Source organism: Salvelinus fontinalis, chromosome 1, assembly GCF_029448725.1.
Source record: "Salvelinus fontinalis isolate EN_2023a chromosome 1, ASM2944872v1, whole genome shotgun sequence".
In the NCBI taxonomy this organism is placed as follows: Eukaryota; Metazoa; Chordata; class Actinopteri; order Salmoniformes; family Salmonidae; genus Salvelinus; species Salvelinus fontinalis.
Genome location: NC_074665.1, coordinates 97,116,236 through 97,143,735, shown reverse-complemented (window position 1 = coordinate 97,143,735; position 27,500 = coordinate 97,116,236). Strand labels below are relative to the sequence as shown.

Below are 27,500 nucleotides of genomic sequence, written 5' to 3'. Positions count from 1 at the left end.
TCTGGTGTTCAATCTTCCCAAGTTCTCTCACGTCACCCCGCTCCTCCGCTCTCTCCACAGGCTTCCAGTTGAAGCTCGCATCCGCTACAAGACCATGGTGCTTGCCTACGGAGCTGTGAGGGGAACGGCACCTCAGTACCTTCAGGCTCTGATCAGGCCCTACACCCAAACAAGGGCACTGCGTTCATCCACATCTGGCCTGCTCGCCTCCCTACCACTGAGGAAGTACAGTTCCCGCTCAGCCCAGTCAAAACTGTTCGCTGCTCTGGCACCCCAATGGTGGAACAAACTACCTCACGACGCCAGGACAGCGGAGTCAATCACCACCTTCCGGAGACACCTGAAACCCCACCTCTTCAAGGAATACCTAGGATAGGATAAAGCAATCCTTCTGACCCCCCCCCCCCCCCCCCCCCCCCCTTAAAAGATTTAGATGCACTATTGTAAAGTGGCTGTTCCACTGGATGTCATAAGGTGAATGCACCAATTTGTAAGTCGCTCTGGATAAGAGCGTCTGCTAAATGACTTAAATGTAAATGTAAGTCTGACCAGGAGGACATTGTTACACCCTATTCCTCCATCTAGTGGACTAAGTCTGACCAGGAGGACAGTGTTACAGCCTATTCCTCCATCTAGTGGACTAAGTCTGACCAGGAGGACAGTGTTACAGCCTATTCCTCCATCTAGTGGACTAAGTCTGACCAGGAGGACAGTGTTACACCCTATTCCTCCATCTAGTGGACTAAGTCTGACCAGGAGGACAGTGTTACAGCCTATTCCTCCATCTAGTGGACTACTTCTGACCAGGAGGACAGTGTTACACCCTATTCCTCCATCTAGTGGACTACTTCTGACCAGGAGGACAGTGTTACAGCCTATTCCTCCATCTAGTGGACTACTTCTGACCAGGAGGACAGTGTTACAGCCTATTCCTCCATCTAGTGGACTAAGTCTGACCAGGAGGACAGTGTTACAGCCTATTCCTCCATCTAGTGGACTAAGTCTGACCAGGAGGACAGTGTTACAGCCTATTCCTCCATCTAGTGGACTAAGTCTGACCAGGAGGACATTGTTACACCCTATTCCTCCATCTAGTGGACTACTTCTGACCAGGAGGACAGTGTTACACCCTATTCCTCCATCTAGTGGACTAAGTCTGACCAAGAGGACAGTGTTACAGCCTATTCCGCCATCTAGTGGACTAAGTCTGACCAGGAGGACAGTGTTACAGCCTATTCCTCCATCTAGTGGACTAAGTCTGACCAGGAGGACAGTGTTACACCCTATTCCTCCATCTAGTGGACTAAGTCTGACCAGGATGACAGTGTTACAGCCTATTCCTCCATCTAGTGGACTAAGTCTGACCAGGAGGACAGTGTTACACCCTATTCCTCCATCTAGTGGACTACTTCTGACCAGGAGGACAGTGTTACAGCCTATTCCTCCATCTAGTGGACTACTTCTGACCAGGAGGACAGTGTTACAGCCTATTCCTCCATCTAGTGGACTAAGTCTGACCAGGATGACAGTGTTACAGCCTATTCCTCCATCTAGTGGACTAAGTCTGACCAGGAGGACAGTGTTACACCCTATTCCTCCATCTAGTGGACTACTTCTGACCAGGAGGACAGTGTTACAGCCTATTCCTCCATCTAGTGGACTAAGTCTGACCAGGAGGACAGTGTTACAGCCTATTCCGCCATCTAGTGGACTAAGTCTGACCAGGAGGACAGTGTTACAGCCTATTCCTCCATCTAGTGGACTAAGTCTGACCAGGAGGACAGTGTTACACCCTATTCCTCCATCTAGTGGACTACTTCTGACCAGGAGGACAGTGTTACAGCCTATTCCTCCATCTAGTGGACTAAGTCTGACCAGGAGGACAGTGTTACAGCCTATTCCTCCATCTAGTGGACTACTTCTGACCAGGAGGACAGTGTTACACCCTATTCCTCCATCTAGTGGACTAAGTCTGACCAGGAGGACAGTGTTACAGCCTATTCCTCCATCTAGTGGACTACGTCTGACCAGGAGGACAGTGTTACACCCTATTCCTCCATCTAGTGGACTAAGTCTGACCAGGAGGACAGTGTTACAGCCTATTCCTCCATCTAGTGGACTAAGTCTGACCAGGAGGACATTGTTACACCCTATTCCTCCATCTAGTGGACTACTTCTGACCAGGAGGACAGTGTTACACCCTATTCCTCCATCTAGTGGACTAAGTCTGACCAGGAGGACCGTGTTACACCCTATTCCTCCATCTAGTGGACTAAGTCTGACCAAGAGGACAGTGTTACAGCCTATTCCGCCATCTAGTGGACTAAGTCTGACCAGGAGGACAGTGTTACAGCCTATTCCTCCATCTAGTGGACTAAGTCTGACCAGGAGGACAGTGTTACACCCTATTCCTCCATCTAGTGGACTACTTCTGACCAGGAGGACAGTGTTACAGCCTATTCCTCCATCTAGTGGACTAAGTCTGACCAGGAGGACAGTGTTACAGCCTATTCCTCCATCTAGTGGACTACTTCTGACCAGGAGGACAGTGTTACACCCTATTCCTCCATCTAGTGGACTAAGTCTGACCAGGAGGACAGTGTTACAGCCTATTCCTCCATCTAGTCGACTACTTCTGACCAGGAGGACAGTGTTACAGCCTATTCCTCCATCTAGTGGACTAAGTCTGACCAGGAGGACAGTGTTATAGCCTATTCCTCCATCTAGTGGACTACTTCTGACCAGGAGGACAGTGTTACACCCTATTCCTCCATCTAGTGGACTAAGTCTGACCAGGAGGACAGTGTTACAGCCTATTCCTCCATCTAGTGGACTACGTCTGACCAGGAGGACAGTGTTACACCCTATTCCTCCATCTAGTGGACTAAGTCTGACCAGGACGACAGTGTTACACCCTATTCCTCCATCTAGTGGACTAAGTCTGACCAGGAGGACAGTGTGGTAGATAGAAGCAGGACAGTGTGGTAGATAGAAGCAGGACAGTGTCATAGATAGAAGCAGGACAGTGTGGTAGATAGAAGCAGGACAGTATGGTAGATAGAAGCAGGACAGTGTGATAGATAGAAGCAGGACAGTGTGGTAGATAGAAGCAGGACAGTGTGGTAGATAGAAGCAGGACAGTGTGATAGATAGAAGCAGGACAGTGTGGTAGATAGAAGCAGGACAGTGTGGTATATAGAAGCAGGACAGTGTGGTAGATAGAAGCAGGACAGTGTGGTAGATAAAGCAGGACAGTGTGGTAGATAGAAGCAGGACAGTGTGGTAATTAGAAGCAGGACAGTGTGGTAGATAAAGCAGGACAGTGTGGTAGATAGAAGCAGGACTGTGTGGTAGATAGAAGCAGGACAGTGTGGTAGATAGAAGCAGGACAGTATGGTAGATAGAAGCAGGACAGTGTGGTAGATAGAAGCAGGACAGTGTGGTAGATAGAAGCAGGACAGTGTGGTAGATAGAAGCAGGACAGTGTGGTAGATAGAAGCAGGACAGTGTGGTAGATAGAAGCAGGACAGTGTGGTAGATAGAAGCAGGACAGTGTGGTAGATAGAAGCAGGACAGTGTGGTAGATAGAAGCAGGACAGTGTGGTAGATAGAAGCAGGACAGTGTGGTAGATAGAAGCAGGACAGTGTGGTAGATAGAAGCAGGACAGTGTGGTAGATAGAAGCAGGACAGTGTGGTAGATAGAAGCAGGACAGTGTGGTAGATAGAAGCAGGACAGTGTGGTAGATAGAAGCAGGACAGTGTGGTAGATAGAAGCAGGACAGTGTGGTAGATAGAAGCAGGACAGTGTGGTAGATAGAAGACACTGTGCCATCTACTCAAACTGTTTCACCGTACTGTAATAACTAAACACACAACATACATAGTTGTTTTTAGGTTTTAATTAGTATTGGGGGAGGGGGAGCTGATCCTAGATTTTTACCTTGTGGAAACTTCACCCCGGAGAAAAGTCTCTCTGACTAACAACCGATTGGTCCAGTACCTGTTGCACGCTGGAGTTGTCCAGGAAGGAGAGCAGGGATTGGCTGAAGGAGCTGGAGGAGGTCTCATTGTTGACCACAGCCACCTGTATTCCTTTGGGGTCTCCTCCGATACACAGACACATCAGAGAGATCTGCATGACTGGCAGCAGGAACTGAAAAAACAGGGACCTGGACAGATACAATGCAATCAGACTGGGGTTGCAGAATTCTGTCAACTTTCCCAGAATTCCCAGGTATTCCAGAAATTGTGGATGGAATATTACAGGATCATCATCTTCATCATTATCCTGTCTGCCTTCCTCCAGCTCATTCTACTCCTTTAAATCATCCTCATCATCCTCACCCGGGCATTCTCTTCATCCTCACCGTGGTCTTGATAATCAGAGCTGCGATGTTCCTCCACTTTGGCATCACATGCCTGACTCGTACCTTCCAGTCCGCTACACACACACACACACACACACACACACACACACACACACACACACACACACACACACACACACACACACACACACACACACACACACACACACACACACACACACACACACACACACACACACACACACACACACACGTTTGTTTTACTATCCTTGTGGGGACCAAACAATTGATTGCTATTTTTCCTAACCTTAACACTTAGCCTAACCCTTACCTTAACCCCTAACCTAACCTAACCCTAACTCCTAACGTTAACTGCTAACCCTAGTTCTAACCCTAATTGTAACCCTAAACCTAACCCTTAAGATTAAAATAGCCTTTTTCCTTGTAGAGACCGACAACATGTCCCCACTTGTCTGAATTTTCCTTATTTTACTATCCTTGTGAGGACGTCTGGTCCCGACAAAGATAGTAAAACCCAACCCAACACACACACACAGTATCAAATATCTTAGGAAATTCAAGACAATAGCTGAAGCACTGTAGTATTGGCATCGGTATCCAGAGAGAAGTTAAGTTATCCAATGTCATCATGATTTCTGTAATCAGAAGAAAATAAGCTAGGAGGGAATCATCCTACCAGGAATCCTGAAATCCTCCATCTGGAATTCCCAGAAAACCTAGAAATTTCAAGAAAGTTTCCGGAATTTTGCAACCCTACATTTACCTGAGTATATACAGTGTAGTGTCCATACAACCCTACATTTACCTGAGTATATACAGTGTAGTGTCTATACAACCCTACATTTACCTGAGTATATACAGTGTAGTGTCCACACAACCCTACATTTACCTGAGTATATACAGTGTAGTGTCCATACAACCCTACATTTACCTGAGTATATACAGTGTAGTGTCCATACAACCCTACATTTACCTGAGTATATCCAGTGTAGTGTCCATACAACCCTACATTTACCTGAGTATATACAGTGTAGTGTCCACACAACCCTACATTTACCTGAGTATATACAGTGTAGTGTCCACACAACCCTACATTTACCTGAGTATATACAGTGTAGTGTCCACACAACCCTACATTTACCTGAGTATATACAGTGTAGTGTCCACACAACCCTACATTTACCTGAGTATATACAGTGTAGTGTCCACACAACCCTACATTTACCTGAGTATATACAGTGTAGTGTCCACACAACCCTACATTTACCTGAGTATATACAGTGTAGTGTCCACACAACCCTACATTTACCTGAGTATATACAGTGTAGTGTCCATACAACCCTACATTTACCTGAGTATATACAGTGTAGTGTCCATACAACCCTACGTTTACCTGAGTATTTGGGAAGCTCTTCAACTGGTCCCGGCCCGACTCCCAGGATTGGTTGACTCTCTTCCCGGCCGCTCTCGAGTGATTGGCCGCTCTCTAGTACCCCGCCCAGAGGGTAGGTGCTGTGTTTGGAGCCCACCTGGTCTGAGGTCTCACAGAGCTGCAGGAAGGCTTTCTCCAGGGTCTGCAGTGGGTGGATGGGGCAGTAGAGGAGATAGACAACACAATCAATTGAACACACAGACAACACAGTCAAGTGTTTATGTGATCAGTGGTCAACACAGAACCAACTAAGCACGGACCGACGCAGGCGTCTTTTGGACTTCTTTTTTTGTCCAGACCGGCCTTGATTTCAACGTCCACGGACATTCATTCAAATCTGAGCCAATCATAGACATCTATTTTTCACAAGTTTGGATAGCACAGCACAGTACAGTAGAGCACAGCAGAGTACATTACAGTACAGTAGAGCACAGCAGAGTACATTACAGTACAGTAGAGCACAGCAGAGTACATTACAGTACAGTAGAGCACAGCAGAGTACATTACAGTACAGTAGAGCACAGTAGAGTACAGTACATGAAAGAAAAGTATGAAATAACACATATGGAATCATGTAATAACCAATAAAGTGTTAAACAAATCAAAATACATTTTATTTGAGATTCTTCAAAGTAGATCTCATGAAGCTGGTTAAGGGAATGCCAAGAGTGTGCAAAGCTGTTCGTCAAAGGGTGACTACTTTGAAGAACTATTTTGGGGTTACTACATGATTCCATATGTGTTATTTCATAGTTGTGATGTCCTCACTATTATTCTACAATGTAGAAAATAGTAAAAATAAAGAAAAAACCTTGAATGAGTAGGTGTGTCCAAACTTTTGACTGGTACTGTATGTATTTTCACCTTTCATTCAGAACCTAAAATGAACATCTGGAAAATATGTTTTTAAGACGTCTTTTCAATATAATGTTGCCTACTGGGAAGGCAGTCAACAGTCAGACGTCTCACACAGCAGTAGGAAAGCTTTCTCCAGAGTCTACAGTGACTTGGTGGGTGGATGGTAGGAGGCAATAGGGTCAATGTAGGGCTACTGTCTACAGGGCTGATTGTCTAGTGGTAACACTCCTGTCACATTAAATATACTCTAGTATATACCGCCATTCAATCCCTGCTTCTACTGTATTCCCGCTTGCCTGCCCCCCTGTCTCCCTGTCCCCCTGTCTCACCCCCTCTGTTTCCAAATGTCTGAATAAAGTGCGAAATGTACAAAATATTCTTCTAAGTAAATTGTTTCCACTGTTGTTAGCTACTCACCACAGCAGTGTTCTGTTTCATCAAGGTTTCTGGTTCCCCCTCTGCCAACATTCGGCCATTCCTCATCAGACCCACCTGGAGAGATAGAAAACAGCAGTGTCATTCCAAATAATATAATAATAATATAATATATATAATATATAATATAGAGACAGTATAGAGACTGTTATAGAGTATAGAGACAGTATAGAGACTGTTATAGAGTATAGAGACAGTATAGAGACTGTTGTAGAGTATAGAGACAGTATAGAGACTGCTATAGAGTATAGAGACTGTTATAGAGTATAGAGACAGTATAGAGACTGTTATAGAGTATAGAGACATTATAGAGACTGTTATAGAGACAGTATAGAGACTGTTATAGAGACAGTATAGAGACTGTTATAGAGTACAGAGACAGTATAGAGACAGTTATAGAGTATAGAGACAGTATAGAGACTGGTGTAGAGTATAGACAGTATAGAGACTGTTATAGAGTATATAGACAGTGTAGAGACTGTTATAGAGCATAGAGACAGTATAGAGACTGTTATAGAGTATAGAGACAGTATAGAGACTGGTGTAGAGTATAGAGACAGTATAAGGACTGTTATAGAGTATAGAGACAGTATAGAGACTGTTGTAGAGTATAGAGACAGTATAGAGACTGTTATAGAGTACAGAGACAGTATAGAGACTGCTATAGAGTATAGAGACAGTATAGAGACTGCTATAGAGTATAGAGACAGTATAGAGACTGTTATAGAGTATAGAGACTGTTATAGAGTATAGAGACTGTTATAGAGTATAGAGACATTATAGAGACTTTTGTAGAGTATAGAGACAGTATAGAGACTGTTATAGAGTACAGAGACAGTATAGAGACTGTTATGAATTATAGACAGTATAGAGACTGTTATAGAGTATAGAGACGGTATAGAGACTGTTGTAGAGTATAGCGACAGTATAGATACTGGTATAGTGTATAGAGACAGTTATAGAGTACAGAGACAGTATTGAGACTGTTATAGAGTATAGAGAGAGTATAGATACTGTTATAAAGTATAGAGACTGTTATAGAGTATAGAGACAGTATAGAGACTTTTGTAGAGTATAGAGACAGTATAGAGACTGGTATAGTGTATAGAGACAGTTATAGAGTACAGAGACAGTATAGAGACTGTTATAGAGTATAGAGAGAGTATAGATACTGTTATAAAGTATAGAGACTGTTATAGAGTATAGAGACAGTATAGAGACTGTTGTAGAGTATAGAGACAGTATAGAGACTGTTATAGAGTATAGAGGCAGTATAGAGACTGTTATAGAGCATAGAGACAGTATAGAGACTCTTATAGAGTATAGAGACTGTTATAGAGTATAGAGACAGTATAGAGACTGTTATAGAATATAGAGACTGTTATAGAGTATAGAGACAGTATAGAGACTGGTGTAGAGTATAGAGACAGTATAGAGACTGTTATAGAGTATAGAGAGAGTATAGATACTGTTATAAAGTATAGAGACTGTTATAGAGTATAGAGACAGTATAGAGACTTTTGTAGAGTATAGAGACAGTATAGAGACTGGTATAGTGTATAGAGACAGTTATAGAGTACAGAGACAGTATAGAGACTGTTATAGAGTATAGAGAGAGTATAGATACTGTTATAGAATATAGAGACTGTTATAGAGTATAGAGACAGTATAGAGACTGTTATAGAGCATAGAGACAGTATAGAGACTCTTATAGAGTATAGAGACTGTATAGAGACTGTTGTAGAGTATAGAGACAGTATAGAGACTGTTATAGAGTATAGAGGCAGTATAGAGACTGTTATAGAGCATAGAGACAGTATAGAGACTCTTATAGAGTATAGAGACTGTTATAGAGTATAGAGACAGTATAGAGACTGTTATAGAATATAGAGACTGTTATAGAGTATAGAGACAGTATAGAGACTGGTGTAGAGTATAGAGACAGTATAGAGACTGTTATAGAGTATAGAGACAGTATAGAGACTGTTATAAAGTATAGACAGTATAGAGACTGTTATAGAGTATAGAGACGGTATAGAGACTGTTGTAGAGTATAGAGACTGTTATAGTGTATAGAGACAGTATAGAGACTGTTTCAGAGTATAGAGACTGTTATAGTGTATAGAGACAGTATAGAGACTGTTATAGAGTGTAGAGACAGTATAGAGACTGTTATAGAGTACAGAGACTGTTATAGAGTATAGAGACTGTTATAGTGTATAGAGGCAGTATAGAGACTGTTATAGAGTATAGAGACAGTATAGAGACTGTGATAGTGTATAGAGACAGTATAGAGACAACCAATGTTTGCTCAGATCTGAAAACATATTGCATGTATATAGAATAGAGAGTTGTCTATTAGTAGGTAGCTGTCTATCAGTAGGTAGTTGTCTATCAGTAGGTAGTTGTCTATCAACAGGTAGTTGTCTATCAGTAGGTAGTTGTCTATCAGGAGGTTGTCTATCAGGAGGTAGTTGTCTATCAGTAAGTAGCTGTCTATCAGTAGGTAGTTGTCTATCAGTAAGTAGTTGTCTATCAGTAGGTAGTTGTCTATCAGTAGGTAGTTGTCTATCAGTAGGTAGTTGTCTATTAGTAGGTAGTTGTCTATCAGTAGGTAGCTGTCTATCAGTATTAGTAGGTAGTTGTCTATCAGTAAGTAGTTGTCTATCAGTAGGTAGTTGTCTATCAGTAAGTAGTTGTCTATCAGTAGGTAGTTGTCTATCAGTAGGTAGTTGTCTATCAGTAAGTAGCTGTCTATCAGTAGGTAGTTGTCTATCAGTATCAACAGGTAGTTGTCTATCAGTAGGTAGTTGTCTATCAGTATCAGTAGGTAGTTGTCTATCAGTAAGTAGCTGTCTATCAGTAGGTAGTTGTCTATCAGTATAAACAAGTAGTTGTCTATCAGTATCTGTAGGTAGTTGTCTATCAGTAGGAGGTTGTCTATCAGTATCAACAGGTAGTTGTCTATCAGTAGGTAGTTGTCTATCAGTAGGTAGTTGTCTATCAGTAGGTAGGTGTCTATCAGTAGGTCGTTGTCTATCAGTAGGTAGTTGTCTATCAGTAGGTAGTTGTCTATCAGTAGGTAGCTGTCTATCAGTATTAGTAGGTAGTTGTCTATCAGTAAGTAGTTGTCTATCAGTAGGTAGTTGTCTATCAGTAGGTAGTTGTCTATCAGTAAGTAGCTGTCTATCAGTAGGTAGTTGTCTATCAGTATCAACAGGTAGTTGTCTATCAGTAGGTAGTTGTCTATCAGTATCAGTAGGTAGTTGTCTATCAGTAAGTAGCTGTCTATCAGTAGGTAGTTGTCTATCAGTATAAACAAGTAGTTGTCTATCAGTATCTGTAGGTAGTTGTCTATCAGTAGGAGGTTGTCTATCAGTATCAACAGGTAGTTGTCTATCAGTAGGTAGTTGTCTATCAGTAGGTAGTTGTCTATCAGTAGGTAGTTGTCTATCAGTAGGTAGTTGTCTATCAGTAGGTAGTTGTCTATTAGTAGGTAGTTGTCTATCAGTAAGTAGCTGTCTATCAGTAGGTAGTTGTCTATCAGTATCAACAGGTAGTTGTCTATCAGTAGGTAGTTGTCTATCAGTATCAGTAGGTAGTTGTCTATCAGTAAGTAGCTGTCTATCAGTAGGTAGTTGTCTATCAGTATAAACAAGTAGTTGTCTATCAGTATCTGTAGGTAGTTGTCTATCAGTAGGAGGTTGTCTATCAGTATCAACAGGTAGTTGTCTATCAGTAGGTAGTTGTCTATCAGTATCAACAGGTAGTTGTCTATCAGTAGGTAGTTGTCTATCAGTAGGTAGTTGTCTATTAGTAGGAGGTTGTCTATCAGTAGGAGGTTGTCTATCAGGAGGTTTGTCTATCAGTATCAGTAGGTAGTTGTCTATCAGTAAGTAGTTGTCTATCAGTAGGTAGTTGTCTATTAGTAGGTAGTTGTTTATCAGTAGGTAGTTGTCTATCAGGAGGTTGTCTATCAGGAGGTTGTCTATCAGTAGGTAGTTGTCTATCAGTAGGTAGTTGTCTATCAGTAGGTAATTGTCTATCAGTAGGTAGTTGTCTATCAGTAGGTAATTGTCTATCAGTAGGAGGTTGTCTATCAGGAGGTTGTCTATCAGTAGGTAGTTGTCTATCAGTAGGTAGTTGTCTATCAGTAGGTAGTTGTCTATTAATAGGTAGTTGTCTATTAATAGGTAGCTGTCTATCAGTAGGTTGTTGTCTATTAATAGGTATTTGTCTATCAGTAGGTAGTTGTCTATCAGTATCAGTAGGTAGTTGCCTATCAGTAGGTAGTTGTCTATCAGTAGGTAGTTGTCTATCAGTATCAGTAGGTAGTTGCCTATCAGTAGGTAGTTGTCTATCAGTAGGTTGTTGTCTATTAATAGGTATTTGTCTATCAGTAGGTAGTTGTCTATCAGTATCAGTAGGTAGTTGCCTATCAGTAGGTAGTTGTCTATCAGTAGGTAGTTGTCTATCAGTAGGTAGTTGTCTATCAGTAGGTAGGTGCCTATCAGTAGGTAGTTGTCTATCAGTTGGTAGTTGTCTATCAGTATCAGTGGGTATTTGTCTATCAGTAGGTAGTTGTCTATCAGTATCAGTAGGTAGGTGTCTATCAGTAGGTAGTTGTCTATTAATAGGTAGTTGTCTATTAGTAGGTTGTTGTCTATCAGTAGGTAGGTGTCTATCAGTAGGTAGTTGTCTATCAGTAGGTAGTTGTCTATCTGTAGGTAGTTGTCTATCTGTAGGTAGTTGTCTATCAGTAGGTAGTTGTCTATCAGTAGGTACTTGTCTATCAGTAGGTAGTTGTCTATCAGTAGGTACTTGTCTATCAGTAGGTAGTTGTCTATCAGTAGGTACTTGTCTATCAGTAGGTAGTTGTCTATCAGTAGGTATTTGTCTATCAGTAGGTAGTTGTCTATCAGTATCAGTAGGTAGTTGTCTATCAGTAGGTAGTTGTCTATCAGTAGGTAGGTGCCTATCAGTAGGTAGTTGTCTATCAGTTGGTAGTTGTCTATCAGTATCAGTAGGTATTTGTCTATCAGTAGGTAGTTGTCTATCAGTATCAGTAGGTATTTGTCTATCAGTAGGTAGTTGTCTATCAGTATCAGTAGGTAGTTGTCTATCAGTAGGTAGTTGTCTATTAGTAGGTAGTTGTCTATCAGTATCAGTAGGTAGTTGTCTATTAGTAGGTAGTTGTCTATCAGTAGGTACTTGTATATCAGTAGGTAGTTGTCTATCAGTAGGTAGTTGTCTATCAGTAGGTAGTTGTCTATCAGTAGGTAGTTGTCTATCAGTAGGTAGTTGTCTATCAGTATCAACAAGTAGTTGTCTATCAGTATCAGTAGGTAGTTGTCTATCAGTAAGTAGCTGTCTATCAGTAGGTAGTTGTCTATCAGTATCAACAAGTAGTTGTCTATCAGTATCTGTAGGTAGTTGTCTATCAGTAGGAGGTTGTCTATCAGTATCAACAGGTAGTTGTCTATCAGTAGGTAGTTGTCTATCAGTAGGTAGTTGTCTATTAGTAGGTAGTTGTCTATTAGTAGGAGGTTGTCTATCAGTAGGAGGTTGTCTATCAGGAGGTTTGTCTATCAGTATCAGTAGGTAGTTGTCTATCAGTAAGTAGTTGTCTATCAGTAGGTAGTTGTCTATTAGTAGGTAGTTGTCTATCAGTAGGTAGTTGTCTATCAGTAAGTAGTTGTCTATCAGTAGGTAGTTGTCTATCAGTAGGTAGTTGTCTATCAGTAGGTAGTTGTCTATCAGTAGGTAGTTGTCTATCAGTAGGAGGTTGTCTATCAGGAGGTTTGTCTATCAGTATCAGTAGGTAGTTGTCTATCAGTAAGTAGTTGTCTATCAGTAGGTAGTTGTCTATCAGTAAGTAGTTGTCTATCAGTAAGTAGTTGTCTATCAGTAGGAGGTTGTCTATCAGGAGGTTGTCTATCAGTAGGTAGTTATCATGTATACAGACTGTATCTTACCACATTGGCTTGCCTGGCCTCCTCGATGTAGTGTCTATCAGTAGGTAGTCATCATGTATATAGACTGTATCTTACCACATTGGCTTGCCTGGCCTCCTCTATGTAGTGTCTATCAGTAGGTAGTTATCATGTATATAGACTGTATCTTACCACATTGGCTTGCCTGGCCTCCTCGATGTAGTGAGTGGTGATGACGACTGATACTTTTCCAGTTTTCACAATCTCTACTAGATGCTGCCAGATCCTACAGGGACACATGACACAACTCAGTTTAAGGGCAACATCATATGGGCCCACAAAAGGCACACTCTGGGCCCTCAAAAAGCACCCCCATGGACCACCAAAAGGCACCCTCTGGACCCCCAAAAGGCACCATATGGGCCCCCAAAAGGCACCCTCTGGGCCCCCAAAAGGCACCCTCTGGGGCCCCGGTCTAAAGTAGTTCACCACATAGGGAATAAGGGGCCATCTGGGATGCAGTCTTAGCCTGATGACCTGCCTGGGTTACCTGGGAAACAATGACCTGGTTGGGTTTTCTTTATCCATGAAACATCTCAGAGTGCTGGTCTAGGATCAATTTATCCTTTCAAATCCTAATGAATAAGAGGAGGGATCTGATCCTAGATCAGCACTCAAAGGTGTGAGACTGGTCTTTGAAGGCATGAGGTTGGGTAGAATAGTTGGGTTTTCACAGTTTGGTTTTGGTTGGATGAGTGTGTGTGTGGGTGTCCAGTACATACTTGGCTCTCAGCACAGGGTCCACCCCGACTGTGGGTTCATCCAGAATCAATAACTGGGGGTTCTGAAGTAAGGCTGCTCCTAGAGACACCCTCCGTTTCTGCCCTCCGCTGTAAACACACACACACACACACACACACACACACACACACACACACACACACACACACACACACACACACACACACACACACACACACACACACACACACACACACACACACACACACACACACACACACACACAGGACAGAGAGCTGTTGGTTCTGTACAGACAGGATACTGGGACTGACCACCCCTCATAGCTTGGTTCCTCTCTAGGTTTCTTCCTAGGTTCTGGCCTTTCTAGGGAGTTTTTCCTAGCCACTGTGCTTCTACACCTGCATTGCTTGCTGTTTGGGGTTTTAGGCTGGGTTTCTGTACAGCACATTGTGACATCAGCTGAAGTAAGAAGGGCTTTATAAATACATTTGATTGATTGATTGATTGAAGTGAGGAACTGTTCATCTACATGGGCTGCCAGTTGCCCATCCCTGTCCTAAGTGAATATGCTGTCATTAAATACAAATTATTTAAAGGGATACTTCGGCATTTTGACAATGCTAGTAGATTCCCATAGAATTCCAGTCATTGTTCTAACGCTAGTGGCTCACGAAACTACCTCTAACTTCCTTCATACTGGACACAGAGACATAAAAACGTAAAGGGCCTCTGCCAAAATCCTGAAGTATCCCTTTAAGACAATACAATACATATTTCTTAATGCCTTATTTTGGAGGCCTAATTTTACCCTAATAGAGTGGCCTACAACTCATGGTTTACAGGCCACATCAAGTTCTGCAAGTCACATTATGCTGGCTTGCAAAGTGATGTGTCATTCCTACTGAAATCCAGCCAGAGCAGAGGATATCCAACATTTTGAATTTTTATTCACATGCAACCTGCATTGTGAATTACTGCCAGAGTTGGGAAGACTAAAATATCAGACTACCTAAAGCAATAAACTGGAACAACCATTTCAGCAACTCTGATTATTAACACCAACACTGGGGATATTTAACACCACCGAGTGTTAATTTAACTCCTGAATCAACACTAGAAATGTTACACTGAATAATCAACGCCAGGTAACACTGGCCAGTTTGCTATGTACTCTTACTCTTACATCTAAGAGTAATAAGCAATCATTGAGGAGTTGTTTTGATGGAAGTGAGGGAGCCTTCTTTTTGGCATTGACAGCTTGACAAATGTCTGTTGCATAACGCCTACCTCGTTTCAGACAAGGCCGGCTGACTCCACAGCATTTTTACATGACAGAAGCCCATGACAAACAAACATAAACCTCCTCAGGGGGAAACAGTTTCCTTCTCTTTCTATCTCTCTTGGTTGTAGCCTACTTTTCTCTCAGATCAAAGTGAGATATACTGAGTCCCAAACGGCACCCTATTTCCTATATAGTGCACTACTGGTCAAAAGTAGTGCACTATACTGGGGATATGGTCCCATTTGGGACTCAGACATAGTCTAGGCACAGGGGTAGGAGATTAAAACCCCCTATAGACCAACTGGAGAGACCAAAATGTTTGAAATGTCCCTTTCCACCTCTTTTCCCGAAGTCATTAACTACAGGACAGTGTCAGAAGCCATGTGCATAAGTACCAAGTCCTGCTTATATTTGGGACAAGTGTAGTTTGTAATTTATTTATAATTTTAAATGGAATATCATAATTTTTGGGGCATTAATGGGAATAGTTTCCCATTCACAATTAGCGATGGTCACCCCAAAGTCTAGCTGCCATGCCGTTTCCCACCACAAAACACCAGAACGCAAGCCGTTTCCCACCACAAAACACCAGAACATGGATAAAAAGAGTAGAAACAGCTCACCTGTTTTTACTCTGTGATTTGACAATTAGATGTTCAATGATTATTTTGAAAAAAATATATTTAAAAATAAATAGTTTCACTATATTAAAAGAGGTCAGTTCACGTAACAAGGTTGACCTTAAAATGAGGGACAGAAGTAAATGAATCACTAAACACATTAAATAAATAATAATCTCCAGAAATGACTGTCAGAACAACAACATAACTAGGACTTACAATGATGGTGAAACTTGGAGAAATACTGGGGTTAAGTGGGTTAACATCTTCCTAGGGTTGACGGAGGGACATGTCACAATGCAGAATTATGGCACATTAGTATGCCTTTATTCATATTAAAAATGTATGTGGTCTATATTAAAACACACTTCATTTGATATCACAGGCTTTTAAAATTCAATATTGGTGCACAACTTGCACTTAAAATATAAATATCAAAGGGATGCGAAAGGCACTTATTTAGTGGAACCACCCTGTTGTATATGTAAAGTTGTTTATTTTAAAAGGAGCTAGCATGGAGTATGATCTATTCCAGCTCGTAAATAAAATGGCATCGAGTTAACAATGCTCCGAAAGCTGAAGGAAAGGTTTCTGGAAATTCTGGGAACTTTGGGAAAGATACTGGAATTTTGCAACCCTAATTACCTGAGTTTTCCAACCAGGCTGCTGTTGTGAGGTAGGTCCAGGAAGTCCACCAGGAAGTCCATGCGTGCCTGGGTGTCCGTAGCTGACAGGCCGTGGATCCGTCCAAAGAACGTCAGAGTGTCACTGATAGAAAACTCATTGTACAACGCCAGGTCCTAAAGAAGAAACACAATGTTATGTCATGGTATGTGTTGTGTTTTGGTGTGTTGTGTTAATCAAGTGTTCGGCTGTGAGCTGTTAGTTGAAATCTTGGAAATAGAACCAGAAGGTAATTTTACGCTGAGCAGCGTGAACCTCTTGCAGAGCTGTGCTGCTTATGCCCAGGTTTCATTTAAGTGAAAAGGAGAGTCTCATGCCCAGCCAAAGTTAGAAGTCTAGTACAGCAGGCCAGTAACACGAGATACCTCTGCTGTACCATGGGGGAAGGGTCAGTGCTATCCGGGATCCTTGGGACATCCCCACCCTAAACCATAACCCTAACCCTAACCTTAACCCCAACCCTAACCCCTACCCCCTAACCTTCCCTTAAATGTCTCAAATTCATATTCATCATCACCAGCACCACCCCAACATCAACATATGTGAAAATGGCGCGTTTCTATGATTTGTAGTAAAAAAAGATAGAGGAAGATAAGTAGACAATTAGTAGACAATTACTAGGCAATGCCTGCTCATAATTGGCTAAAATCACATGACGCACACCGATGATGTCATTGAAAACACTTATCTTCCTCTATTTTTTTTACTACAAAACATAGAAACTCTCCATTTTAACATATGTTGATGTTGTGGTGGTGCTGGAGATGATGAACATGAAGTGGACTTTTTTTTTAAAGTATTAAATTGGTGTACTTTTTAACCCCTTTTTCTCCCCAATCTAGTGATATCCATTTGGTAGTTACAGTCTAGTCCCATCGATGCAACTCCTGTATGGACTCGGGAGAGGCGAAGGTCGAGAGTCATGCGTCCTCCGAAACACGACCCCGCCAAGCCGCACTGCTTTTTGACACACTGCTCGCTTAACCCGGAAGCCAGCCGCACCAATGTGTCGGAGGAAACACCGTCCAGCTGGCGACCGAAGTCAGCTTGCACTGCGCCCGGCCCGCCACAAGGAGTCGCTAGATCGTGACGGGACAAGGACATCCCGGCCGGCCAAACCCTCCCCTAACACGGACGATGCTGGGCCAATTGTGCGCCGCCTCATGGGTCTCCCGGTCGCGGCCCAGCTGCGACACAGCCTAGGATTGGACCAGGGTCTGTAGTGACACCTTTGACCACTGCGCCACTCAGAAGGCCCAAGGTGATTTTTTTTTAAATGTCCCTTTAACCTTAACCCCTAACCCCTTACCTTAACCTTAACCGTAACCACTACCCTTACCCTAACCTTAACCCTTACCTAACCCGAACCCGAACCCTAACATTAACCCTAACCTTAACCAAGGACCATGGAGGATGACACACCCCGGCTATGACTCTATTCCTAAGTAACTGATTGGCTAGCGGGTGAAAATACACATATAATCTAGTTACCATGGCGTTCCGCATATCTCAATTCGCCCTTGCACTCTTAAACAACATTTAAAAAAACTTTTAGAACATGTCAAACCTATAAAAGTCTGTCCTCTATTCATAACAGCTTCTAGTTTTGAGAACAGAAAACTGTATTGAGATCGAATGTTTCATCAATGAGGAATTAGCAGAATGTCGGCCAAGTTTCATCTAGCTCCATCTCCCACTTCCCGCCACTGGACTTTCTCTCATCAAATTTGGTGGTGAGAAGAAGTTCTAAACGAATGCTTCAAATTTATACATCCATCGAGACACCTGTCTCCTTCTTCTACTGTATCTGTGCCACACCTGTCTCCTTCTTCTACTGTATCTGTGCCACACCTGTCTCCTTCTACTGTATCTGTGCCACACCTGTCTCCTTCTTCTACTGTATCTGTGCCACACCTGTCTCCTTCTTCTACTGTATCTGTGCCACACCTGTCTCCTTCTACTGTATCTGTGCCACACCTGTCTCCTTCTTCTACTGTATCTGTGCCACACCTGTCTCCTTCTTCTACTGTATCTGTGCCACACCTGTCTCCTTCTACTGTATCTGTGCCACACCTGTCTCCTTCTTCTACTGTATCTGTGCCACACCTGTCTCCTTCTTCTACTGTATCTGTGCCACACCTGTCTCCTTCTACTGTATCTGTGACACACCTGTCTCCTTCTTCTACTGTATCTGTGCCACACCTGTCTCCTTCTTCTACTGTATCTGTGCCACACCTGTCTCCTTCTTCTACTGTATCTGTGCCACACCTGTCTCCTTCTTCTACTGTATCTGTGCCACACCTGTCTCCTTCTACTGTATCTGTGCCACACCGTGCTCCTTCTTCTACTGTATCTGTGCCACACCTGTCTCCTTCTACTTTATCTGTGCCACACCTGTCTCCTTCTTCTACTGTATCTGTGCCACACCTGTCTCCTTCTACTACTGTATCTGTGCCACACCTGTCTCCTTCTACTGTATCTGTGCCACACCTGTCTTCTTCTACTGTATCTGTGCCACACCGTGCTCCTTCTTCTACTGTATCTGTGCCACACCTGTCTCCTTCTTCTACTGTATCTGTGCCACACCTGTCTTCTTCTACTGTATCTGTGCCACACCTGTCTCCTCCTTCTACTGTATCTGTGCCACACCTGTCTTCTTCTTCTACTGTATCTGTGCCACACCTGTCTCCTTCTACTGTATCTGTGCCACACCTGTCTCTTTCTACTGTATCTGTGCCACACCTGTCTCCTTCTACTTTATCTGTGCCACACCTGTCTCCTTCTTCTACTGTATCTGTGCCACACCTGTCTCCTTCTACTGTATCTGTGCCACACCTGTCTCCTTCTTCTACTGTATCTGTGCCACACCTGTCTCCTTCTTCTACTGTATCTGTGCCACACCTGTCTCCTTCTACTGTATCTGTGCCACACCTGTCTCCTTCTACTGTATCTGTGCCACACCTGTCTCCTTCTACTGTATCTGTGCCACACCTGTCTCCTTCTACTGTATCTGTGCCACACCTGTCTCCTTCTTCTACTGTATCTGTGCCACACCTGTCTCCTTCTTCTACTGTATCTGTGCCACACCTGTCTCCTTCTACTGTATCTGTGCCACACCTGTCTCCTTCTTCTACTGTATCTGTGCCACACCTGTCTCCTTCTACTGTATCTGTGCCACACCTGTCTCCTTCTTCTACTGTATCTGTGCCACACCTGTCTTCTTCTACTGTATCTGTGCCACACCATGCTCCTTCTTCTACTGTATCTGTGCCACACCTGTCTCCTTCTACTGTATCTGTGCCACACCTGTCTCCTTCTTCTACTGTATCTGTGCCACACCTGTCTCCTTCTTCTACTGTATCTGTGCCACATCTGTCTCCTTCTACTGTATCTGTGCCACACCTGTCTCCTTCTTCTACTGTATCTGTGCCACACCTGTCTCCTTCTTCTACTGTATCTGTGCCACACCTGTCTCCTTCTACTGTATCTGTGCCACACCTGTCTCCTTCTACTGTATCTGTGCCACACCTGTCTCCTTCTTCTACTGTATCTGTGCCACACCTGTCTCCTTCTACTGTATCTGTGCCACACCTGTCTCCTTCTTCTACTGTATCTGTGCCACATCTGTCTTCTTCTACTGTATCTGTGCCACACCGTGCTCCTTCTTCTACTGTATCTGTGCCACACCTGTCTCTTTCTACTGTATCTGTGCCACACCTGTCTCCTTCTTCTACTGTATCTGTGCCACACCTGTCTCCTTCTTCTACTGTATCTGTGCCACACCTGTCTCCTTCTACTGTATCTGTGCCACACCTGTCTCCTTCTTCTACTGTATCTGTGCCACACCTGTCTCCTTCTTCTACTGTATCTGTGCCACACCTGTCTCCTTCTACTGTATCTGTGCCACACCTGTCTCCTTCTACTGTATCTGTGCCACACCTGTCTCCTTCTACTGTATCTGTGCAACACCTGTCTCCTTCTACTGTATCTGTGCCACACCTGTCTCCTTCTACTGTATCTGTGCCACACCTGTCTCCTTCTTCTACTGTATCTGTGCCACACCTGTCTCCTTCTTCTACTGTATCTGTGCCACACCTGTCTTCTTCTTCTACTGTATCTGTGCCACACCTGTCTCCTTCTACTGTATCTGTGCCACACCTGTCTCCTTCTTCTACTGTATCTGTGCCACACCTGTCTTCTTCTTCTACTGTATCTGTGCCACACCTGTCTCCTTCTACTGTATCTGTGCCACACCTGTCTCCTTCTTCTACTGTATCTGTGCCACACCTGTCTCCTTCTACTGTATCTGTGCCACACCTGTCTCCTTCTACTGTATCTGTGCCACACCGTGCTCCTTCTTCTACTGTATCTGTGCCACACCTGTCTTCTTCTTCTACTGTATGTGCCACACCTGTCTCCTTCTACTGTATCTGTGCCACACCTGTCTCCTTCTTCTACTGTATCTGTGCCACACCTGTCTCCTCCTTCTACTGTATCTGTGCCACACCTGTCTCCTTCTGCTGTATCTGTGCCACACCTGTCTCCTTCTTCTACTGTATCTGTGCCACACCTGTCTTCTTCTACTGTATCTGTGCCACACCTGTCTCCTTCTTCTACTGTATCTGTGCCACACCTGTCTCCTTCTTCTACTGTATCTGTGCCACACCTGTCTCCTTCTACTGTATCTGTGCCACACCGTGCTCCTTCTTCTACTGTATCTGTGCCACACCTGTCTTCTTCTACTGTATCTGTGCCACACCGTGCTCCTTCTTCTACTGTATCCGTGCCACACCTGTCTCCTTCTTCTACTGTATCTGTGCCACACCTGTCTTCTTCTACTGTATATGTGCCACACCGTGCTCCTTCTTCTACTGTATCTGTGCCACACCTGTCTCCTTCTTCTACTGTATCTGTGCCAAACCTGTCTTCTTCTACTGTATCTGTGCCACACCTGTCTCCTTCTTCTACTGTATCTGTGCCACACCTGTCTCCTTCTACTGTATCTGTGCCACACCGTGCTCCTTCTTCTACTGTATCTGTGCCACACCTGTCAACAGGCTGAGTCTGCCTGTAGCTGTGTGTTTCCTGCAGCTGCTGAGGAGGTAAGGAGGTAAGCTCATCTGAACATACAACATCTCCCTTAAACACGAGTAAGACGCTTTGTGAATAAGGACTTACTGTGGAGTATGTTCTACTGTTTACCTGTGGTATGTAGTGTACATATAATGTAACAGTTTACCTGTGGTATGTGGTGTAGCTATAAGGTAACATTTTACCTGTGGTATGTAATGTACCTATAAGGTAACAGTTTACCTGTGGCATGTACCCCACCATCCTCCCAGGGACCTGGTGTCCAGGAAATGCGGGCGGCTTCCCCAACACGCTGATGTGCCCTCGGGAGATCTTCAGTGTTCCCAGAATGCATTTCAACAGCGTGGTCTTCCCACATCCACTCGGACCCAGCAGGCCGTAGCTGCAAGGTAAGAGAGAACAGAATGTTGGGTTAAAAGAATGGACATAAGAGCTAAACCATAGATATCTACTATAGCCATCATACTCAACTCTGGACCTCCAAGCCAGTTCCACTGCATTTTTGTCATTGTTCCCCTCTAGTCAGGGACAGAGTTAGACCTGGGACACCAGGTGGGTGTAATTAATGATCAGGTATAACAGAAAACCAGCAGGTTCCGGACCTCGTAGGGTCAGAGTTGAATATCCCTGTACTATAGTATGATTGTATGATAGTATGATAGTACTATAGTATGATAGTATGATAGCATTGCTACCTGTATTACTCAGTATGGTCTGAATCCTATTTGTAACTCGCATAAAACGTCCAATGACATCAATGCGTGATTCACGTGAAAATCCAAGTGAAGCCTACATTTTACCATACGCAAGTGCACAACGCAAGCATGCAATTATGTTGTTTACTTGTTAAAAGTATAGACTATCATTAGGCTTTAAAGGGATAGTTGACCCAAATAAAAAAATGACATATTGGTTTCCTTACCAGGGGTCCTGGAAAACAGCTAACTTCCTGCATTTAAACACATTTTGTGACCTCAAGAGGGCCCATAACCCCCCCCCCCCCCAAAAAAAAACAGGGGCCCTGGGGCCCTGCATGCTCGTTCAGTAAACCGGCCCTGTTTCTTACCCTGTAAGCAGTCTATGGACAAGGTATGATAGCAATCCATGCTTTGGTTTTGTTTACTTGGCCATTGTTTCAAATGTGGCACAAATCCAATGCAAGTCAAAGGTACCTACAGTATATTAGTATTTTCGCGCTTCATGTCCAAATCATCATAAAGAGTCTAAAACTTGTCACTCAATTAACTTACTTCTATATTATTTGGACATGAAGCGTGATTTTGCTGTAATGTCAGTGTGGATTACTCACATGTGTCCCTGTGACACGGTCAAGTTGAGGTTACTCAGGACTTTGAGTTTCCCGTACGACCGACACACTTCCCGACACCGGATCGCTAAACCCTCCAATCCGGGGGAGGGGGGAGGAGCATCCTGGTCTGCCTTCATCCTTCCTTCCGTCATCTGGAAGAAGAAAAACAAACACATGTAAAAAAATTAATTATAATAATATTATAATAACAATAATAATATATATTTCCCCCCATAATTGTCACTTTATTAAGACAGGAATAGTAGTGAACAACAGGGGGATATAGATGCAGAATAGCAGTGGGGTCCAGATTGGTACAGTGCTGGTACCAACAGTGTATATATAGCAGCCACTGTTACCCATGCTGGGGTGGTGTATAAATAGCAGCCACTGTTACCCATACTGGGGTGGTGTATATATAGCAGCCACTGTTAACCATGCTGGGTGGTGTATATATAGCAGCCACTGTTAACCATGTTAGGGTGGTGTATATATAGCAGCCACTGTTACCCATGCAGGTGTGGTGTATATATAGCAGCCACTGTTACCCATGTTAGGGTGGTGTATATATAGCAGCCACTGTTACCCATACTGGGGTGGTGTATATATAGCAGCCACTGTAAACCCATGCTGGGGTGGTGTATATATAGCAGCCACTGTTACCCATGCTGGGGTGGTGTATATATAGCAGCCACTGTTAACCATGCTGGGGTGGTGTATATATAGCAGCCACTGTTAACCATGCTGGGGTGGTGTATATATAGCAGCCACTGTTACCCATACTGGGGTGGTGTATATATAGCAGCCACTGTTACCCATACTGGGGTGGTGTATATATAGCAGCCACTGTTACCCATGCTGGGGTGGTGTATATATAGCAGCCACTGTAAACCCATGCTGGGGTGGTGTATATATAGCAGCCACTGTTACCCATACTGGGGTGGTGTATATATAGCAGCCACTGTTACCCATACTGGGGTGGTGTATATATAGCAGCCACTGTTAACCATACTGGGGTGGTGTATATATAGCAGCCACTGTTAACCATGCTGGGGTGGTGTATATATAGCAGCCACTGTTACCCATACTGGGGTGGTGTATATATAGCAGCCACTGTTAACCATACTGGGGTGGTGTATATATAGCAGCAACTGTTAACCATACTGGGGTGGTGTATATATAGCAGCCACTGTTAACCATACTGGGGTGGTGTATATATAGCAGCCACTGTTACCCATACTGGGGTGGTGTATATATAGCAGCCACTGTTACCCATGTTGGGGTGGTGTATATATAGCAGCCACTGTTAACCATACTGGGGTGGTGTATATATAGCAGCCACTGTTACCCATACTGGGGTGGTGTATATATAGCAGCCACTGTTAACCATACTGGGGTGGTGTATATATAGCAGCCACTGTTACCCATACTGGGGTGGTGTATATATAGCAGCCACTGTTACCCATAGTGGGGTGGTGTATATATAGCAGCCACTGTTACCCATACTGGGGTGGTGTATATATAGCAGTCACTGTTACCCATACTGGGGTGGTGTATATAGCAGCCACTGTTACCCATACTGGGGTGGTGTATATATAGCAGCCACTGTTACCCATACTGGGTGGTGTATATATAGCAGCCACTGTTAACCATGCTGGGTGGTGTATATATAGCAGCCACTGTTAACCATGCTGGGTGGTGTATATATAGCAGCCACTGTTAACCATGCTGGGTGGTGTATATATAGCAGCCACTGTTACCCATACTGGGGTGGTGTATATATAGCAGCCACTGTTACCCATACTGGGGTGGTGTATATATAGCAGCCACTGTTACCCATACTGGGGTGGTGTATATATAGCAGCCACTGTTAACCATACTGGGGTGGTGTATATATAGCAGCCACTGTTACCCATACTGGGGTGGTGTATATATAGCAGCCACTGTTACCCATACTGGGGTGGTGTATATATAGCAGCCACTGTTACCCATGCTGGGGTGGTGTATATATAGCAGCCACTGTTACCCATACTGGGGTGGTGTATATATAGCAGCCACTGTTACCCATACTGGGGTGGTGTATATATAGCAGCCACTGTTACCCATACTGGGGTGGTGTATATATAGCAGCCACTGTTACCCATGCTGGGGTGGTGTATATATAGCAGCCACTGTTACCCATGCTGGGGTGGTGTATATATAGCAGCCACTGTTACCCATACTGGGGTGGTGTATATATAGCAGCCACTGTTAACCTCTACATCAGTCTTGAGATTCTGGTGCACGTTGACGTTTATTGTCACAAATTGTTGCCCTTGTAGACGAACTGAGCGATTTCCACTGGATAGTCTAGCTGCCAAGACAAAATTGTCTGTCATAAAAATCAATTTAAAAAAAGCTTTTTGTTCTTAATTTAAGGTTAGGGTTATAGGCATTAGTGGTAACAGTGTGGTTAAGGTTTAAAATTCAATTTTATGACTTTGTTGCTGTGACAGCTAGTGACCATTCTTCAGAGCTGCCTCCAGGGCAAGATTCATGACAATAAATGCCAACCTGCCCATGTGGCACTCTAGGCAGGCTAGAATAAACACTTAAAGTATTTGAAAGATTTCAAATAGAATGTAAACCCAGGTCTGGTGGTGCAGAGTGCAGCCTGCATCGAATCAAGGTCGTAGAGCAACCCTAACTAGGTGTCGCTCCCAAATGGCACCCTATTCCCTACGTAGTGCATTACTTAGAGGCTATAGTGGTATATATAGGGAGCCATTTGGGATGCACACTGGGTCAAATCATCTTTAATCCCTGCCTCCTTTCCCTGGCTTCCCTTGTTTCAGTCTCCCTTTCTCTGTGTTGGCTTCCCCGTTCTCCCTCATGTAATCCAGCATCTTTCATTCCACCGTTGGGAGATTAGAGGGAAACCACTCCGTAATCTGACTCTATTGATCAAGATCACCTTCTTTGACACAGTGCCACATGTAGTCTGTGTACCAGTCTATTTAGATAACATTCCACTCCTTTCACTCTGTGTTAGGTGCCAAAGAATGTTTGGCAATGAAACAATGAGTGCAAAGTCTAGAATGTTAGCTGAACCAACTGGTACCCAAGCTATGACACATGGCAGCATATGTACAGAAAGGAACTGTTGTTGTACTGTAATAACATTGAAATATAGGATATAGTTTAGTGAGACATTATAGGACTATAGCCTTTCTACACAGACAGACAGCATTAATTCACTGCAAAATAATTTCAGACATGGGTTCTTATCTTTATGTGTGAAGAATAAATTCGAGTTCAACGTTTTTATTAATTAAAATTGCAGACACTCTCTGAAATACTTGATATTAACAGATTAAAAGAGTCCATCTGCAGTTAAAGAAGCTCCATAAAATAAGTAATAGTCAAATAGGATAATAATAATAATTTCAGTCATATAACAAACAAATGTTACAATATTTAGTAAAGCATCCAGTTCAGGGGTGTGAAACATGCGGCCAGCGGGCCAGATCCGGGCCTTGAGACAATTCAATCCAGCCCGCTGGTGGTTTGAGAGAAGAAAAAAAATAAATATATATATAACCTGCCTCGTACCCCTGCACATTGACTCGGTACTGGTACTCCCTGTATATAGCCTTGTTATTGTTATTAATTGTAAATAAGAATTTGTTCTTAACTGACTTGCCTAGTTAAATAAAGTTTAAAGAAAAAAAATACATTGAAAAAAACATAAGCCCCAAAGAAAATGTGCAAATGTTCTTACTTTTTAACTCTGCATTGTTGGTTAGGGCATGTAAGTAAGCATTTCACAGTAAAGTCTACACCTGTTGTATTCGGCGGATGTAACACATACAATTTGATTTGATTTAAAATGTCTAAAACCAAAATCTAAACTGTGTAGAAATGAGAATAGACCTACATTTATAATCCAGTTTGCTAACAGTCATCGAAACAGTCAGGGAGCAGAGAAAACTCCAACAGTAATGGATAGAGGAATATTGTTTTTGTACATTTTGACAGTGAGGAAATACAACCAATTTCAGATGCAGCCCTTTGGACCACGATGGAAAAGAGTTGGAAGAGCCTGACTACACTTGACGAGTCTGACAAGTGACAAATCGATTCATCGTTATCATTTCAGATATGCTCCGATACGGTACCATACCGCTAGCCAATCTTTGAAAGAACCACAGAAAAGCAAATACAGAAACACCAGCTGTAATTTAGCCAACTAGGAAAACACTGGTCCTAAATTACAACAGGGACTCACCTGAAAACGTTCCCTTACACAAGAAGGAGCCGAAGTCTAGAAGATGGAGAGCAACAACATAGCCTATAGCACTGTAGCAATGAGTGTGAGTGTGCCTAGCCTACTGCGTGAAGACATGAACCAACAGAACTAAACATTGTGTGAAGATCAGCTGACAGCTCCATGTCATCAGGGTGTAGTTGGGCCTATTTCAAAGTGGTAAAACAGGTTGGTTCTTGAGAAGGGAGAAGAGGCATTATTCAGACTGAACGCATGCAGGCCTCTTGCTCCGGAATGAACGCACCTGTTAACCTACTACTAAATTACTTAACAGAAGTAGCTACAGATGTAAGATCTTAAATGGATCACTTTTGTTGCAGAGAATTGTCCTGCACAGCAGGAAATGGAAACTTGTAGTGTATTCAAGGTACAAAAAGGCTTCTAAAGTTTGTAATTTCCAGTTAAAAATTTCTTATTTGATTTGCCCAAACAAAAAAT

At 43.2% G+C, this 27,500-nt stretch overlaps 1 protein-coding gene across 1 annotated transcript in view; it reads right to left on the bottom strand.

The window, feature by feature from the left end:
- The window catches only part of LOC129864784 (ABC transporter G family member 23-like), a 43,146-nt gene extending 15,652 nt beyond the window's left edge, over positions 1-27,494 (bottom strand). Inside the window, exons 1-10 of the mRNA XM_055937079.1 lie at positions 27,024-27,494; positions 22,757-22,908; positions 21,670-21,829; positions 16,318-16,472; positions 13,791-13,898; positions 13,201-13,294; positions 7,058-7,132; positions 5,744-5,924; positions 4,346-4,442; positions 4,002-4,170 (exon numbers count right to left, since the gene is read on the bottom strand). Of these exons, the coding sequence (XP_055793054.1) occupies positions 4,002-4,170; positions 4,346-4,442; positions 5,744-5,924; positions 7,058-7,132; positions 13,201-13,294; positions 13,791-13,898; positions 16,318-16,472; positions 21,670-21,829; positions 22,757-22,908 (1,191 nt within the window). The 5' untranslated portion in view covers positions 27,024-27,494. The remainder of the gene's footprint in view (positions 1-4,001; positions 4,171-4,345; positions 4,443-5,743; positions 5,925-7,057; positions 7,133-13,200; positions 13,295-13,790; positions 13,899-16,317; positions 16,473-21,669; positions 21,830-22,756; positions 22,909-27,023) is intronic.
- Between the last annotated feature and the right edge of the window lie 6 nt (positions 27,495-27,500).